Source organism: Stegodyphus dumicola, chromosome 8 (assembly GCF_044657685.1).
Source record: "Stegodyphus dumicola isolate Sdum_Otavi_A_Nest chromosome 8, ASM4465768v1".
NCBI lineage: Eukaryota > Metazoa > Arthropoda > Arachnida > Araneae > Eresidae > Stegodyphus > Stegodyphus dumicola.
The window spans coordinates 90,933,159-90,952,482 of NC_140775.1; the positions used below are offsets into that span (position 1 = coordinate 90,933,159).

A 19,324-nucleotide genomic window follows, 5' to 3' on the forward strand; every position below is an offset into this window, starting at 1 on the left:
TGACTTACAAGTGTTTTTAGAATTTTCAAGAACCGAAGTCGCAGGCAAGATTCAAGAAGCTGCCGCACAGCACCAAGGTATCAAATGGTACTTGAATGCTTGTGTGAAGATGGTCAGAAAAGTTTCAGAGACCGAGGAAGAGACATGCACCCCTTATTTTCGGTCCAGATGCAGAACCACTCTCACGGGAGAAATGCCTGATATGCAAACAGCTATTGAGAAGGTAAGGAAATTCATTTTACATGAATTATATATACAATGTACAACATAAGAATCAGTGTCACTCATGAAATATTTTATTTAACAGGTACTAGATTCCTTGGACAAATTTCTGAAAAAAGGTTCAGGATGGGTTTTAGACTCCGTCCAATACCTTCAGCTCAAGACCGCTGTCTACAAACCCCTGGCGGCCTCTTCTTACATACCTCTACCTAAAGCCTTAGCCAGTAAAATGGCTGTCCTCAATATCGGAAACGAAGACCACAAATGTCTTGTCTGGAGCGTCTTGGCGGCTGTTCACCCCGTTGAAGATCATAGAGAACATGCATATAGAGTATCTCATTACAAGCCCTATGAAAGAGAAATAAACGTGGATCTCTTGTCTTTTCCCACCCCCATTCACCAACTGGACAAGTTCGAGAAAATGAACAACCTATCGATCAACGTGTTTGGTTGGAAAAACAATGAGATTTTACCTCTTCGGATCAACAAGTGTCGAAAGGGTAATTTATCCTTATTTTGTAAACTTTAATAGACATGTTTTAAGTTTGAAAATTATTTTATGGAATGATATCTTTCTCTTTTAGGTGATCACCATATCAATCTGCTACTCGTTTCCGATGAGGAGAAGAGACATTATTGTCGCATTAAGAACATGTCTCGTCTTCTTGCGGGGATCGCAAAAGTCGAACATGCTACATTTTATTGTGATTACTGCCTTTACAGATTCAAGAAGAAAGAGACTCTCGACGCGCATGTAGAAGACTGTCGATTCCATGGAGCACAAAAAATTAAAACGCGGGAAAATAAATGGTTAAAATTTGACAAGCACCAGTTTCAGCTTCCAGTACCTTATGTTATCTACGCCGACTTCGAAGCTATTTTAGTAAAGCAAGCTACCTGCCTACCGGATCCTTCGAAGCCCTCCACCACCTTTGTAGCTGACCATCTTCCTTGTGGATATTGTTACGTGATCGTGGGCCCCGACGGTTCATTTTATAGGGAACCTCAAGTCTATAGAGGAAAAGATGCCGTCGCCACTTTCTAGCATCTTTATTGGAAGAAGAAAGGGGCATCTTTGAAATTTTGAAAACTGTAGAACCCATGATTTTCACCCAAGAAAATCAGTGGGCCTACGAATCTGCCTCTGTATGTCATATCTGTAAGAAGCTATTGAATGGAGATAAGGTAAGTATTATTTAAATATTCTAACTTGACTCAGTAATATGCATTTATAATAATGTGTTTTTAAAACTAATTTTTCTCCCCAGGTGCGGGACCATTGCCATCTTACGGGAGTCTACAGAGGAGCAGCTCATAATGGATGCAACATCAATTTCAAATTTGAAAATTTTCTACCTGTGGTCTTCCATAATCTAAAGGGGTATGACTCTCACCTCCTGATGCAAGCAGTGGGAAAATTAAACGAAGAAATTAAGTGTATCCCACAGAATTCAGAAAAATTCATTTCTGTTTCCTTGGGTCGTTTACGATTCATTGATTCTCTACAATTTCTAAATGCTTCCCTAGACAAGCTGATGGCTAATTTGGAACCACAACAATTCCAACTGACAAGAACCTATTTTCGAGAAAATACAGATCTGATGCTTCGAAAGGATAATGATAATTTCTGTATAATAACATTTTATATACGATAATGTATTATTACTTTTTATATAGGATATTTATTTTGATATTTTTTAAAATTTTTTTCCAGGTGTCTACCCTTATGAGTACCTAAATTCATTTGAAAGATTTGATGAGCCGAAGCTTCCACCTCTGTCTGCTTTCTACAGCCATTTAACAGAGAGTAATATCAGCGATTATCAACATGCGAACAGAGTCTTGGAAGAATTCGGATTACATCATCTAGGAGACTACCATGACCTCTATGTAAAAAGTGATGTTTTGCTTCTGGCGGATATTTTTCAAAGCTTCAGACAACTGTGCCTTGATTTTTACAAACTGTATCCGGCACATGTTTACACAGCACCTGGTCTGGCTTGGCAAGCTGCTCTACGCATGTCCGGTATCGAACTGGAGTTACTCTCTGATCAGGATATGTACCCATTTATAGAAAAGGGCATTCGAGGTGGCATCGCTATGATTTCACATCGCTTCAGCCAAGCCAATAATAAATATATGGAAAATTATGACCCAACGAAGCCATCATCTTATATTATGTATTTGGATGCCAATAACCTTTACGGGTAAGTGTCCTTTTCAAATGTTTAGATATAATATTTTCTCTATTATTTACTTCTGATATTCATTATTTTTATTGTCTTTTTAGATAAGCCATGAGCCAAGCTTTACCAACCCATGACTTCCGGTGGCATGACGGACCTCTTAACTTCATGGAGTTGGCTGACGATGCGGAAGAAGGATGTATCCTTGAAGTTGATCTGGAGTATCCAAGGGAACTTCACGATGACCATTCGGATTATCCTCTTGCTCCCGAACAAGTCGTCGTGACTCCTGATATGTGGTCACCTTACACTTGAGACCTGGTAATCAAATTCCAAATCCCATCGAGCAGTTCTACCAAACTGGTGCCAAATCTACGACCTAAGCATCGGTACGTGGTACATTACCGAAATCTAAAGCTGTATGTTTCACTAGGGCTTCACGTGACCAAAATCCATCGAGTGCTGACGTTCAAACAATCTCCTTGGCTTGCGAAATACATTGACTTCAACACTAGGCAACGTAAACTGGCTAAATCTTCATTCGAAAAAGATTTATTTAAACTCTTAAACAATTCAGTTTTCGGAAAGCCATGGAAAATCTCAGAAAACGTACCTGCATTGATCTGGTTCATCGAGAGAAACGAGCCAAGAAGTTAATCGCTGCTCCAACATTTCATTCCTTCAAGATCATCACAGACGATGTGGCAGCCATTGAGCGACGAAAAACCAGCTTCGTTCTGAATCGTCCTATCTATCTAGGCTTCAGCATCTTGGACTTATCAAAAACGTTAATGTATCAATTTCACTACGGATATATCAAGAAAACATACGGATTAAAGGCCCGTTTATTATTCACAGACACCGACAGTCTTTGTTACGAAATAGAAACTGATTATATTTACCAAGACATGGGCAGAGTTGTAGTTAGGGTTTTCAGCGCCCAGGGACAACTGAAGATTTCGCGCCCCCTACTGCTTGCCAAGGATGGAAAACATTTAATTCTAAAATGTCGTAACATCAGTTTGGCGCCCCTTGGATTCTGCGCCCGGGGACAGATGCCCCTCCCTTTCCCCCCTTTAGCTACGCCCCTGGACATGGGCAACAATCTCAACTTATTTGATACCTCAGATTACCCAGAAAATCATCCCCTCTACAGCCTTACCAATAAAAAGGTGATTGGTAAAATGAAAGATGAACTATCTGAAAAAATTGCCCAAGAATTTGTTGGACTCACGCCAAAAATGTACAGCCTACTCAGTAACTATGCTGAGAAAAAAACTGCTAAGGGTGTATCGAGAACCATCCTTAAAAGACAGATTCGTCATGTGGACTACGTTAACTGCCTTTTACAATAAGAACGCGGTCTTGCCCATGGGCAACGTATTGCCAGCCGCTGTCATCAGGTAAAGACTGTGGCCTATACGAAAGCTACTTTGTGTCCTTTCGATACAAAACGTTATCTTTTAGACGATGGGATATCATCTTATGCATACGGACATTATGACATATAACTTTTAATTTGAATAATTTTATCTTTGTATATATCTTCAAAATTCCCTGTACATTCATTCAAAATTCTAAAGTATTTTATTGTGAAAATTTATGATGTAAGTAAGTGTAATGAAATGTCTTCAAACTTTAATAAATGTTTATTTAAATATATTATTTCTTGTTTTGTACTTTAAAAAACTAATTCTTCAGTAAAGAGAGAGTTCTCTTAATCTTTTTAAGAAAATGTTTAACACGTAAGAGTATTCTAATCAGGTTAGAATAATTAACCTAACAAGTTAGAAAAATTAATTTTAGTTTTATCAAAAAAATGTAAAGTTAGAAAAATTCATAAATCTAGTGGAACAGCTATAAATAGAATTGCTTTTCGAATAAGAATTTAGTTAAGATGGAACTGTTGAAATTAAAGCATCCTTTCACGATGTTAGCTGCTGGTCCTAGTGGCAGCGGAAAAACCATGTTTATTAAAAAATTAATGAACCACCAAATGATCACCCCTTTCCCTCCTAAAATTATTTGGTGCTATGGTGCTTATCAAAGTCTTTACGATGAGATGAATCATATTGAATTTTGTGATGGTTTGCCTGAAAGCATCCAAACTTTATCAAATTCTCTGATTATTATTGATGATCTTATGTCGGAACTCGGAAATGATGTAAGATTGACCAAGTTATTTACCAAAGGATCTCATCATCGAAATCTTAGCGTTATTTTCATTGTACAAAATTTGTTTCATAAAGGTATTCGGGAAATGTCTTTGAACGCTAACTATTTAGTGCTCTTTAAAAATACAAGAGACAAGTCTCAAATTATGCATCTGGGAAGGCAGTTATATCCAGGAAAGAACAAGTTTTTTCAAGAAGTGTATCAGGATGCTACATCTAAACCTTACAGTTATTTACTGGTTGACCTCAAACCTGAAACATCTGACTCCATGCGTCTGAGAACCGGGCTTTTCCAAACGATAAATACTACGTCTATCAACCTCGCTAGTCATTTGCTGGTGAGCTGTCAACGAGTGAAGATGTCTGCGGTGATCGACTTTGAAGGCTTCCAACATTCTTCAGGACAATTTGTTGTTAAAGAACTTGCAGCTTTTGCCGTAGGGGACCCAACATATCGTGGCAGATGGACTTTTCAACCCCCATATTCCTTTGAAGATATCAGCAAGAAAACACAACTCACGTTTTCGTGGGTATCTCGCAATATACATCATATGGACTGGACGTAGGGAGACATGTCATATACAGATTTAAATTTAGTCCTTCAGGTGCTGTTTCATTCATTTAAAAAAATATATGTCAAAGGTCTGGAAAAAAAGAAATTTTTTCAAAACCATACCAGAAAAGAAGTGATTAATTTGGATGATGTAAACTGTCCCCGTTTTTGTGACTTACCTCCAGGAGAAATAGTCTGTCCTTATTTGCATGTGAAGAAATTTTCACACTGTGCTGTGCAAAAAGCGGCCGCTTATGCACGCTTCGTAGAGACTCTATAAAAGCCAAAAACTTTTATTCTTTCCTGTCATTTGCGTACAAAATGTCAAACTGTTCGCAGCACCAATTAGAGCAACTGAAACTCATTTCGAAAAGTAAATTTTCAAGTGATTTGCTTCGTAACTGCCCCAATAGTGTCATAAAAACTGTGTGTGAGTGTGCCTTAAACTTGCTTCGAGGTCATCTCGCCGTTTCCCCCAAGCGAAAGGCTCAATTAGCGCCTTATAAACGAAGTTTACGAAAACTCGCCAATAAAAAAGTACCTCTTTATAACAGAAGAAGACTGCTTGTACAAAAAGGGGAAGGCTTTCTAAGTGTTCTCTTACCTGCGGCTATTTCTGTCATTAGTTCTCTTATTCATGGAGTTCAGTAAAAAACTTCTCATCGTACCAGAAGAAAGACGACACACAGTGGAACATCTTACCGAACTGGATGAGAAAATGGATCGAATTTTAAAGACAAAAGACCTTGATGAGAGTGAAAAAGCAGCTTTGTATCTACAAGTACTCCAGAAATATATTACGTATCAATTACCACCACCCGTTGAAAAAGCAGAGAAACCTATGGAAAAGAAAGAAGACACTTTGGTAAAGAAAGAAGAAATTCCTACGGAAGATCCATTTGAGAAAAAAGTTGTGAATGTGGCTCCTGTAAAATACAAGTCTCAAGCAAAAGGCATTTATCATCATGTAGAAACATATTTCATCTGAAGGCGAACTCATTTATCGGGATCAAGTCGTTCCAGGAACTCATGTTGTAACACTCATCAATCATTTTTTAAGAAATAAGAAAAAACCAGTTGTAGGACAAAATGAATTTTATGCTGTGTTAAAAAAATTAGGTTTACCTACTATATATAATGTTCATAACAAATTAAATGTCATGTATGCTTGAAGATATGTATGGATTAGATATTAAATAAAACAATGTTAACTTGATATATGTGTCTTTATTGTGTTCTTAGGAATAATATACTTTGCCGAAATTAAAAATAATTATTATGGCTAAAAAGATTTTTTCTAGGACGGAAAAGTTTTATTTACAGTTTTTAAGTCGAGAAATATTCATTTAGATTTTTTGAAGGGTCGAAAAATCTTTGCTTTTATTTTATCTATGGGAAAACCCATGTTAAATTCAAAATGTAGGGGGAAAAAGTTACACTTTGATTTTAAAAAGTCGAAAAAAATTCATTTAGATTTTTTTAGGTCGAAAAAATTTCACTTTAAGTTTTTTAGGGAGAAAAATCTCCACTTTTATTTTGTCTATGGGAAAACCCATGTTAAATTTAAAATGTAAGGCGAAAAAGTTACACTTTGATTTTTTAATATCGAAAAAAATTCATTTAGATATTTTTAGGTCGAAAAAGTTTCACTTTACTTTTTTTGGGGAGAAAAATCTCCACTTTTATTTTGGTTATGGGAAAACCCATGTTAAATTCAAAATGTAAGGCGAAAAAGTTACACTTTGATTTTTTAATGTCGAAAAATATTCCTTTAGATTTTTTTAGGTCGAAAAGTGATATTTGTGTTTTTCTTCATATGAAAAAGTTTCATTATTTAAAACTCAATAAGCTTTTATATAAGTTGAAAAAAATTTATTCAGTCAGAAAAATAAAACAGAGAAGAATAAAATACATTTCAAATATTTTATTGTTTAAAAATCATTCTTACACCATAAGTTTTTTTCACAAATTGATACAGGTTAAAATCACTCATTTTACATAAATTTTCAATAATGGCGTACATAGATTGGCCTTGGCTTCGTTTAAGTACATAATAAATACAGTATGCTCCACATACATTAGAAGTTACACTCTGTAATGGAATATTATCCATTTTACATTTGAACAGTGAAATCCATAAAAATCTGGAGATTGTCCATAAGAATCAAAACATTCTAATTCTTAATCTTGAAAAAAGGCTACCCAATGCGCTCCGGGTTCTGTGGACTTGTCTGTATTCACAACGATGGCTGATCTTCTAATTAAGGGAGGTATTTTATCTGCTGGGTAAACTCCTCGAAAGACAATTGCTGCTTCACGAGATAGAATGTCTTGTATAATACGACCATCCATCATTTAAAGTCAAAAATCATGTTCCTCGATTTATTAATTTCAATCACGTTATCAAATTCTGCAAAGATAATCACACATACAGTTTGCTCGAGAGGTTGGCTGAAATTTAACTCAATCCGTAGATTAGAATGCTTAATGAGATTCATGTGCTCCCCATCACAAAGGTCTGGCGATAATTCAAAACTAAAAAACACATTACCTTGTAAATAGTTTTCTCTGGATATAAAAATGCCTTTATCTTGTTGGGATTTATTGAAAAACAGGCTATGATAAGCTCGAATATAATTGTTGTTATCAAAATTTGGTTCCAGTGGATTGTAAGGCACAGGCTGTCCGTCGACGCACACTCCAATGAAATTCAGGTGATAATGTTTAAACTCAAATGGTGACTTGGCAAAATTTTCATGAAAAGCGTCATTATCAACACATCCAATTACAATTCTTTGAGGCATCTGGCCAACAAAAACGTTGTCTTGTATCAAGGACATGCTATTTTGGGGAATGGAATAGACTTTACATAATACTCTATTAATAGGATACTTGGCATTACTCTTCTCTAACGCTTTGGCATGATAACTCCAGGGCTCACACGCACTTTTCTCACGAAAAGAGATACATGTTCTAAAACCACTTTATGACCTGCTTTTCCTTGCAAACAAAACTCCGGCTTGCTTCTTATGAGAGTTAATTTAACATCCACCATATTTAATAAAAGCCTTTCTTGATGAAATAAATCAAAATGAATGCCACCAATCATATCAACAGTAGAACTCAGTTTGAAAAAGGAAGATCGCTTCTCTAGATCTTTGTCATACATTTCAGCTGTTAATTTTGAAGTTTTACTAACCGTGATTGAGCAAAGTTTCGATATAAGCTCTATAGGGGTATGTGTTACTAGAATAAGACACCAGTCGTTCGTTTAATGTGACATCCACCTGAGAAAATAGAGAATGCAGGAACAAATTTACTGGGCCGATGGTAGCATCTTTATCCAGAGGTGAACCATCTGTTTTTATTATTTTTGCTCTCACGTAGAGTTGTGATTGTGACAAGTCAATATAATCTTCTCCACTTCCTGAAATATGAAATTCTACGGGACCTCCATCAAATACATTTGATAGAGGATGAAACTGAACCCATTGGCCGCTCTGAATCGCCGTTTGAGTTCCAGGTAAATGAAATTCGGATTTAACACATTCAGAGGAATCTTTCATGATAAAAGCCATTATGAATGGAAAATATCCCGTCTTCTCTGCTTCACAGCTTTCGGAGAAATGAAGTGTTTTGAGTGTTTTCGCTTCCTTTTATACTTGCCACTACCAACCATGGTCTGGGCTTTACGAATAGCTTTTGCCGCTAATACTTTTCCCACCTCTTTGGCTCCTTGTTTAGCAGCAGACTTAATGTTTTCACCTGCCAACACATCATTTGCGATGAGAGTTCCGGTGCGCAAAGCTTCTTTCCCCACCGTTTTGGCTCCTTTCACAAACAAAGGCATAGCAGAGCGAAATAGACTACGAAAAAATCCCCCGAGACCATAGCCCTTTTGATAGGGTTGACCTTGATATTAAGAAAGTCCCGAGCCAGTTTGATAATAATTTTCATAACTCTGAGTACAACATTCGTATAGTACGAGCATCTTGATGTCTTCTTTACAAATAAAACTTTTCTTCTTTTGTTGTCATATTTATAGGATTTGTCGCCTTCGGAAATGAAGCACAAGAATTAACTTACCCCTCTCAAAAGGAACGAATGTACCCGAATTGAGTCGGATTTCCACTTCGATTGTATTAAATGAATTTCTTGCTACTGGCACATAATGCGGTCTGTCGTACTGTACATTTACGGTATCACCATCTTTTCCGGTAACTGTCACGACTCTTAAGAGGGGAGCTTGCACATTACCAACAATCTGAGGCGAAACGATATCACTATACACATAAAGTAATGTATAAGCAGAATGCAAATCACCCACATATGGACTATTCCAAGTACCTTCGACAATCTGCGGTTCGAAGCCTAATAAACTTGCCAATCCCGAATCATAAAAGATTAACCGAGCTCCATTTTGCGTCACAATTTTCACTCTTTTTGTTGAACGATCATACTGTAAAGAGATTTTATCTTTAAATGATGCTAAAGTCATGGCTTTTAAATGATCTGGAACACTTTCGTAACATCCTGGTGGTATTTTTCTATTGGCAACTTCCCTTACAGCCGAAGAATCACCCATATCAAAGCCAAAGAGATTGTTATCTTTGTTAATATTGTACCAGGTAAATGATCTCAGAAAGACCAACTTCCCATTCCCCGTTCAAAGATATGGGTACGGGCAATTGAGTAATGAAATGAGAGATAGTATTTTCTGGAATATAATGTTGAGAGCTATCACTAGGTAACGTCATATAGAAAGACATCTTGGCAAATGACGATTCTGTACAGGATGTGGATGGATCGTAAAGATTTCTCTCGTCCAGTTACTTTCATAGCCTTTTTCAAAAATCATTTTTAATTTGCTAACGCGCACTGTATCTCCCACTTTGAACTTAGATTGAGGTTTAGGTAGGTCTTTATATAACTGATTCCACACTTGTGTCTCATTGTGTTTATTGACATTCACTGGTTCAGTTTGAATAGAGCGATGCCAGGTATGATTATAACTGTGAATTAAATTATCTATTACATCAATATAACGGTATGTATTCATTTCACTGAAGCACTTCCACATTTTGCTTTTGAGGGTTTTATGGAATCGTTCAATGATGCTTGCTTTCACTGTACTTTTCTCAGTTGTAAAAAAACGAGCTAGTTCTTTTTTAAGATAAGATTGAATAATTTTATTTTTATATTCTTTACTTTTGTCAGTCTGTAAAACATATGGCTTTCTTTAGCCAAAAAATACTTTCGAGAGCTGATTTAACACTCTGGCCTGTTTTGGTCTTTGAGTGGAATAGCCCAAGTATATTTGGAAAACACATCAATACATGTTAGTAAATATTTGTATCCATCGTTGTTTTTGGCAAAAGACTGCATATCTGCCAAATCAGATTGAAACTGAGCGTCGATGCCTCTGACGAGGACACGATTGCGACGACAATGTAGTTGGACAGGCTTGTGTAAAGTATATGACTCTTTGCTGGTAAGCCATTTCTTGATCGCCTTGTGACTTTCTTTGCCTTTTAAAGCACGATGCAAAGCACTCACTCCACCAAAACTGGCGGGGAGGGCTGGATCGCGATACATCTGAGTCAAATTCATGATATGTACAGCAGTGACTTTTACTAATAGAAATGTGAACGCTCATTTATAGTTTTGTTTAAATTTATAGTTTATTTATAATTTATAGTTTTCTCTAAAACATGCAACCTCTTATTTCTACAACTATCCTTCTTATGAACGAAAAACAAATGTGTATGTCTATTTATAGTGTTCATTTTCGTAAAATGTTCCTTCAATGACTTCTCCAGCGAGGGCTTTAAGTCGATAAACAGGTGGATTTCTAGGAAGGATTTCATGGATCGTAAAGATTTCTCTCGTCCAGTTACTTTCATAGCCTTTTTCAAGAATCATTTTTAATTTGCTAACGCGCACTGTATCTCCCACTTTGAACTTAGATTGAGGTTTAGGTAGGTCTTTATATAATTGATTCCACACTTGTTTCTCGTTGTGTTTATTGACATTCACTGGTTCAATTTGAATAGAGAGGTGCCACGTATGATTATGACTGTGAATTAATTTATGTATTATATCAATATAATGGTATGTATTCATTTCACTGAAGTACTTCCACATTTTGCTTTTCAGGGTTTTGTGGAATCGTTCAATGATGCTTGCTTTTACTGTACTGTTCTCCAGTTGTGAAAAAACGAACTTGTTATTTTTTAAGATTGTAAGGATCTTAAGTTTTACTAACGTTTATTTTATTTTAAATCTTTACTATCACTTCTTATTTTCTACTTCCGGCCAGAATTAAAAGCTTTAACTTATTTATGCAAATTTGTCTGGCGAACGCCAAGTACTTAATTTGTGGCTTTTTGCCAAGCAAGAGAGAGGAAGGATTTAGTAGAAGCAGGCCGCTTGCCTTAGTAGTTTTACTCGGTTGCTGGTTGCCTTCCAGGCCAGAGGTTTAATCCTCTTAATAATTTTAAACGTATTGTAGTGTTAACAGTTCTCTGTACTACATACGGCTTCCTGTTAATATACGGCCAATCTTACACGTAGGCCCTTGTTTATTATTCCAAAGTTAAGTTAGAGTTTAGTTAATATTTTTATATTCTTACGTTCAGACCACAAGTGGATGGTCTCTGTATTCCGAAGTCCGGAAATTATTGTAAAGAGTGAAAAATAAAGGGTTTCGTATACCTTTCCTTTGTAAGTTTTTGAATGTTCCCCAAGCAAGTAAGGAGGAACACTGAACCTGATAAGATAAGTTTGAATAATTTTATTTTTATATTCTTTACTTTTGTCAGTCTGTAAAACATGTGGCTTTCTTTGGCTAAAAATACGTTCGAGAGCTGATTTAACACTCTGGCCTGTTTTTGTCTTTGAGTGGAATACCCCAAGCATATTTGGAAAACACATCAATGCATGTTAGCAAATATTTGTATCCATCGTTGTGTTTGGCAAGAGACTGCATATCTGCCAAATCAGATTGAAACTGAGCGTCGATGCCTCTGACGAGGACGCGATTGCGACGACAATGTAGTTGGACAGGCTTGTGTAAAGTATATGACTCTTTGCTGGTAAGCCATTTCTTGATCGCCTTGTGACTTTCTTTGCCTTTTAAAGCACGATGCAAAGCACTCACTCCACCAAAACTGGCGGGGAGGGCTGGATCGCGATACATCTAAGTCAAATTCATGATATGTACAGCAGTGACTTTTACTAATAGAAATGTGAACGCTCATTTATAGTTTTGTTTAAATTTATAGTTTATTTATAATTTATAGTTTTCTCTAAAACATGCAACCTCTTATTTCTACAACTATCCTTCTTATGAACGAAACCAAATGTGTATGACTATTTATAGTGTTCCCTTATTTTATATATATTTATTTTTAACTTAATTATGAGACAGTAAAGAGACCAGTTCCGGTCTCTTTACTGTCTCATAATTACTGTCCGGAACAGAAGAACTCTTTACTGTCCGGAACAGAAGAACTGAACCTCACTCTTTCGCTTTTGGAACTATGCCAAAGAACATTTAATTCAGTTGAATAGTCAGACTCAGACGAACGCATTCGCAAGGCAGCTGCTATGCTGTCTATTCTTCACTATTTTGTTCTGTTCTCGTACTTATAAGTGTTATATGTTATTTTCTTGTTTATACTTGTATTGTGCAGTTATTTAATATAAGTTTCATGTTTAAAACGAGGACGTTTTTTGAGTTCCTTCACATTTACATCGCAACATAATATTTTGGAGGCACCGGCGAGATTAAAAGACTTTTGATTCCGGTTTCGTCAGCACTGCAACGCTGCATTCGGTACGGTAATGGATACTACTGGATACGTTTAGCATCGAACTTCATTTAAAGACCAAGCAAGATAAGTATTTTTTCTTCTTTTTTTACAAGTTTGACTTTGGTTTTTCTCATTGCACCATGACGAAAACATTACGTCGTAATGGAAGACAAGGTTAAGATTGCAAAAAATAGTAGAGGTAGAGCGAAAGCTGCTCTTACCAGAATTTCCAATTTCATTAATGATTATAAGCAGTGATTCGAAAAATACGATTTAATGAATAAACTTCAAAAAATTGAAAGCATTTATTCTGATTTTGACAAGGCAGACGCAGAACTTCCGCCGGAAAGTTCTGAAATGGAAGAGGTTGAGAAAAAATATTATGAAACCAAAGCCAAACTACAACAAGAACTTGAGAAATTAAATGTTACTGTTAATATGCAAGTTACTAATGTTAATGAACGTCAAATGCCAGGTTATAGTACTCCAAATACTGCTAATAATTTTAAACTACCGAGAATAAATATGCAGTCTTTTAACGGTAATTACAGAAACTGGATGTCTTTCAAGGACTTATATGTATCATTAGTGCATAACAATGAAAATTTAAGCAACATTCAAAAATTTCAATATCTAAAGGGTTTATTAACTGATGAACCGGCTTCTATTATTAAACATATTCCCATTTCAGAAAATAGTTATATAGAAGCCTGGGGAAAATTATTATCTAGGTATGATAAGAAAAAACAAATTGTCACATCACTAATAAAAACTTTCATGGAACAATCTTGTGTAATTAATGCAAACTCAATTAATTTGCGAAAAATTGCCGATACTTCTGATGAGATTATCAGAGGTTTAAAATCTATTGATCCAAAAGCTAGTGAAAGGGATGTCTGGCTAATTTATATTTTATTACAGAAGGTTGACAACGAAACATGTAAACAATGGTCTGAGTTTTCAGCAAAAGTGGAATTTCCTACTTTTGAAATGTTTATTCAATTTATAAATGATACATGTTCCTCTTTAGAAATTTTCCACGAAAAAGAAAGGGAAAAAACTCAACCTAGTGTTAAAAGATTTTCTGTTAACAAAACTATCAAATGTATTATGTGTAAATCTGATCATTTTCTTTTCAAATGCCCCAAATTTAAAGCACTAACTGTCAAAGAAAGAAACCAATTTGTCAGGAAAAATAATCTTTGTTTAAATTGTTTTTCTAGTCAGCACAAAAAATCTGAACGTATGTCTCAACATCGTTGTCATTATTGCCAGTTATTGCATCATAGTACTCTGTGTGAAAATCAGTTAAAAGGTTATTCCACATCTGCGTCTCTTTCTGAGAGCAATTTTCAGTCAGAACAGCAAAGAAAGAATCCAACCGCGAATGAAATACCAAACATTGCGTCTACGAATGAAAACAAAAACGGAACTGTAATTCAAAATAATAGCGTTCAAACAACTTTTGGCTTATTGCCAACTGCGTATGTAAATGTAATTGATTCGATGGGTCAAAAACGTAATATTAGAATGCTTTGTGATAGTGGTTCCGAATCAACATTATTATCTGAATTTTGTATTAATTTATTGGGATTTAAAAGGAAAAATGCGCGTTTTCCTGTCAAGGGTTTAGCTGAGTCAGAAGTCGCAGTTACAAAAGGTTGTGTTGAAATCGAGTTGATGTCAATCCATGATACATCAGTGAGAATGCCAATTAAGGCATTTGTATTAGATAAACTAACTGCTGCGCTTCCAAGCCAAAAAATAAATGAGAAAGACTTTTCGCGTTTGAAAAATGTAAAGTTAGCTGATCCTTATTTTCACATTCCGGATAAGATAGATATTATTCTAGGATCTGACTACTTGTTTTCTATTTTACTTCCTGGACAATTAACTTGTTCTCAAAATGATTTAATTGCTCAAAACTCAATTTTTGGTTTCCTCATATCCGGAAAACTACCGGAATCTCAAACGAAATCAAATTCACTTTCAAACTTGCATATTTATGAAATAAATATTGACAGCGAATTGAAACGGTTTTGGGAGTTAGAAGAAGTGCCAAATTCAACTGACACTGTATTCTCGCCTGAAGAACAATTTGTTGAAACACATTTTCGGGAAAATTACTCAATTAATTCAGATGGTCGTTTTGTGGTAAAGTTGCCATTTTTAAAATCTAAATCTGAATTAGGTAATTCAAAACCAGCTGCACTTTCTCGATTATATGCTATGGAACGTAAATTTAAGGAAAACTCGGAATTTGAAATCCAATACAAGGATTTTATGCATGAATATGAAAATTTAGGTCATATGGAATTGGTTACACAAAATGGTTTAAATAGATTTCAGAATGAGCAATATTTCCTTCCCCATCATGCAGTGATCAAGCCGTCTAGTACAACTACTAAATTAAGAGTCGTTTTCGACGCTTCATGTAAAACTTCCAACGGTAAATCATTGAATTCCATCTTGGGTGTTGGTCCTAAATTGCAACGAGACATTTTCGAAATTTTACTTAATTTTCGATTTCCGGAAATAGTCTTTTCAGCAGACATAGAGAAAATGTACCGTCAAGTTTTAGTGTCCGATGAGGATCGGAACTACCAACAAATTCTTTGGAGGTTTAATCCTAACGAAGATATACGCACATACAAGTTAAACACCGTAACATATGGTTTAGCTCCAGCTTCTTTCCTAGCCACTAGGTGCATTAAGCAAATTGCATTAGATTATTCACAAAATAGTGCTGTGTCTCATACTTTACTACACGATGTATACATGGATGATTTGCTATCGGGTTCAAGTACCGATAGTGATGCAATATCACTTTGTAAGGAAATTACCAATATTTTACAAACACACGGTTTACACCTACGAAAGTGGAATTCTAATTCAAATACATTTCTTGCACAATTTCAAGAACATTGTTCAACGGACGCTAATTTAGAAATAATTCCTAATGATAAGGAAAGCACGAAAGTCTTAGGATTATTTTGGAACTCTTCAACAGACACATTCATGTTCAAACCCGCAAACCGCTGACAAAAAGACACATTTTGTCCCAATCGGCACGCATTTTCGATCCATTGGGATTAATTTCATCATGTACTGTTGTAATGAAAATTTTTTATCAGAAGCTCTGGCTTACAAAAGGGGACTGGGATTCTCCTATTCCACAAAATCTTGCTGAAGATTTGTTTAAATTTCAGAAATCTTTCAATGCAGTTGAACATTTTACCATTCGTAGAGGTGTCACGCTTATTTCCTCTGACACATTTGAATTGCACGGCTTTTGCGACGCGTCAACACTTGCTTACGCTGCTGCAATATATTGCAAACAAATACACGGAAATGAAATAAAGATTTCTCTCTTAGTTTCTAAAACTAAAGTCGCACCTATTAAACAAGTATCTGTTCCTAAATTGGAACTGTGCAGTGCTCATTTGCTCTCAAAGTTATATCGTGCAGTCATGAACACTCTCAAAAAATATAAGTTTGATGTTTACGCTTGGACTGACTCCAAAGTCGTACTTTCCTGGCTCTCGGCACATCCCCGTAAATGGAATACTTTTGTTGCAAACCGGACGTCTCAAATAATCGAAGTACTTCCAACAAAATACTGGAGGCATGTCCCTTCCAAAGATAACCCAGCAGATATCGCTTCGCGTGGTATTGATCCCAAATGTCTTCTTAATTGCAACTTGTGGTGGAATGGCCCAAGTTGGCTTTTTCTGGATTCGTCTCACTGGCCGAAAGAGGAATCCGCTTCCAAAGAAATCAAGGATCTAATTAAAGCTGAACAAAGATCTGGTCCTATATTTTCATTTCATAGTGCTACATCAAATGAATTATATAGTGATTTATTTGAAAAATATTCATCATTTTCTAAGATTATACGCATTTTAGCACATTGTTTAAGATTCATCAATAAGTGCAAAACCAATAACAAATGTCAAACACTTATTACTGATTCCTTTTCTCCACTCACTTACACGGAAACTAAAAATGCAGAAATAATCATAATTCGACGGGTTCAGAAAGATTATTTTAATGAAGACCTAAAATGCATTAAAAATCAAAGATCGATGCCTAAGAAAAGTCAGCTACACTCCCTCCATCCGTTTATAGATGAAAACAGTCTTTTACGGGTGGAAGGGCGTTTACAAAACTCAGAATTGTCTTTTAATCAAAAGCACCCAGTGATTCTATCTGCTAAACACAAGATAAGTGAGCTCATCGTAAAAGAAAAGCATGTGACTTATTTACATGCTGGTGCTTCATTACTGTCCCACATTATCAAACAATCATATTGGATAATAGGTGGAAAAAGGCTCATTAATAAATGTGTTCACAAATGCATCAAATGCTTCAAATTTAAAGCATCCACCGCATCTCAGATTATGGGTAATCTACCTAAGCATCGTGTAACACTCGAGAGGCCTTTCTTCAACTGCGGAGTGGACTATGCCGGTCCTATTTCAATCAAATTCAACAAGGGTCGTGGAGCAAAATCAACCAAGGGTTACATTGCGCTATTTATTTGTCTCGCTACTAAGGCACTACACATCGAGGCAGTGAGCGATTTAACCGCTGATGCATTTTTAGCTGCTTTGCGTCGCTTCAGTGCTAGACGAGGAGCTCCAAGTCACATTTACAGCGACAATGCAACAAACTTCGTTGGGGCTAATCGAAAACTCAGCGAAATACAACGATTGTGGGCCTCACTTCCTAAGAACGAAGCCGTTGCTCATCATTTAACTCAAGCATCAATAGAATGGCACTTTATACCTCCAGCATCTCCTCATTTCGGAGGAATTTGGGAGGCCGCAATTAAATCAACCAAATATCACTTTAAAAGAGTAATAGGTGAAACGCTACTTACTTTCGAAGAATTGACAACTCTATTGGCTCAGATAGAAGCCATTTTAAATTCTCGTCCGTTATGTAGTGTAAACAATACTGACATTGATTGCATTAATATTCTCACTCCTTCACATTTTCTTACAGGACACGTGATCCTATCCCCTCCGGAACTACCTCTTACTAGTCCTGCCAATATACGGAATAGGTGGGATCTCCTTCAAAAGATGCGCAAGGACTTCTGCAAATCATGGACCAAAGCATATCTATCTTCTCTTCAAACCAGAAAGAAATGGAAGGACACTCAGCCGAATATGAAAATTGGAGACATCGTCCTGTTACTAGATGATGGTCATATTCCAGGTTCTTGGCCACTAGGACAAGTGGTCGAACTTCATCATGGTATTGACGGACTAGTTCGTGTGGCCACGGTTAAAACTAAAAACTCTATTTTTAAAAGAAACATTCGTAAATTAGCACCTTTGCCCATATATCAGGACTAATGCCTGATAGGGTGCGAGTATGTTCCGGTGCGCCGGAACAGAACAACTCAACCTCACTCTTTCGCTTTGGAACTATGCCAAAGAACATTTAATTCAGTTGAATAGTCAGACTCAGACGAACGCATTCGCAAGGCAGCTGCTATGCTGTCTATTCTTCACTATTTTGTTCTGTTCTCGTACTTATAAGTGTTATATGTTATTTTCTTGTTTATACTTGTATTGTGCAGTTATTTAATATAAGTTTCATGTTTAAAACGAGGACGTGTTTTGAGTTCCTTCACATTTACATCGCAACAAGACCATTATAAACAAATAATTTTATTTATTTTTTAAATATTCATAATATTCAATACCATAAGCACCACATTTTTCCAAATTGGTAGGACAAAATGTTTCTTTCACTTCATCAAGTACATGTTTGAGACAAACAGATTTTAAAAAGTCTTTTGTGATATAATGTGCTGGTTTAAACAGAAGTAAATAAGGCTCTTCAGTCCATACATTTCCATAAAATTGTCTGGCTATGTCGACAGAGTTTAATTTCAGAGCCAAGGAGTTGATAGTTTCTGTTTTATGAATAGCGAGCTCTTCACAGTCTATGAGTTTAGGATACTTCAAATCTCCGTGTTCTTGGATCAGCTGTTCTAGTGACGTCTGTAGAATGGTTTGAAGGCATGCTGTTCCCAAAGAAATGTCGAAGGATTCTGGAAGCTTTTCCTTGTTAATAGGTTCCTCGGATACACTTTCGTAGGCTTCACAAAAGTCCATAATTGATACACGAGGTTAGTGACAATGGCACTGATACGACTGTAATTTGTGGATAATTCTTCCCACTGGGCGACTGTAAGTATAATATTGCTTTTCTCCACTCCTTTTACTGTTAGTTGCTTTAACGTGATGTGGTAAACACCCTATTCCACACTAAAATTCTTAGGTAGTTGCAGATTCATTGTGAACACCTCTTGTGGGCTGTGTTGAGAGAAGGTGTTCAAATACGAAGGCTCTAAATTCA

General features: G+C 36.1%; 1 protein-coding gene across 1 annotated transcript; it reads right to left on the reverse strand.

The window, feature by feature from the left end:
• Positions 1 to 7,486: 7,486 nt before the first annotated feature.
• LOC146995902 (uncharacterized protein F54H12.2-like) lies at positions 7,487 to 7,975 on the reverse strand. Its single transcript, XM_085823003.1, has one exon. The coding sequence runs from the start codon at positions 7,973 to 7,975 to the stop codon at positions 7,487 to 7,489; it is 489 nt and encodes a 162-aa protein (XP_085679129.1).
• Positions 7,976 to 19,324: the final 11,349 nt, after the last annotated feature.

Bases quoted from the DNA above. Each gene is read 5' to 3' on its own strand.
- LOC146995902 (XM_085823003.1), bottom strand. From the start codon at position 7,975: ATGTCCTTGATACAAGACAACGTTTTTGTTGGCCAGATGCCTCAAAGA.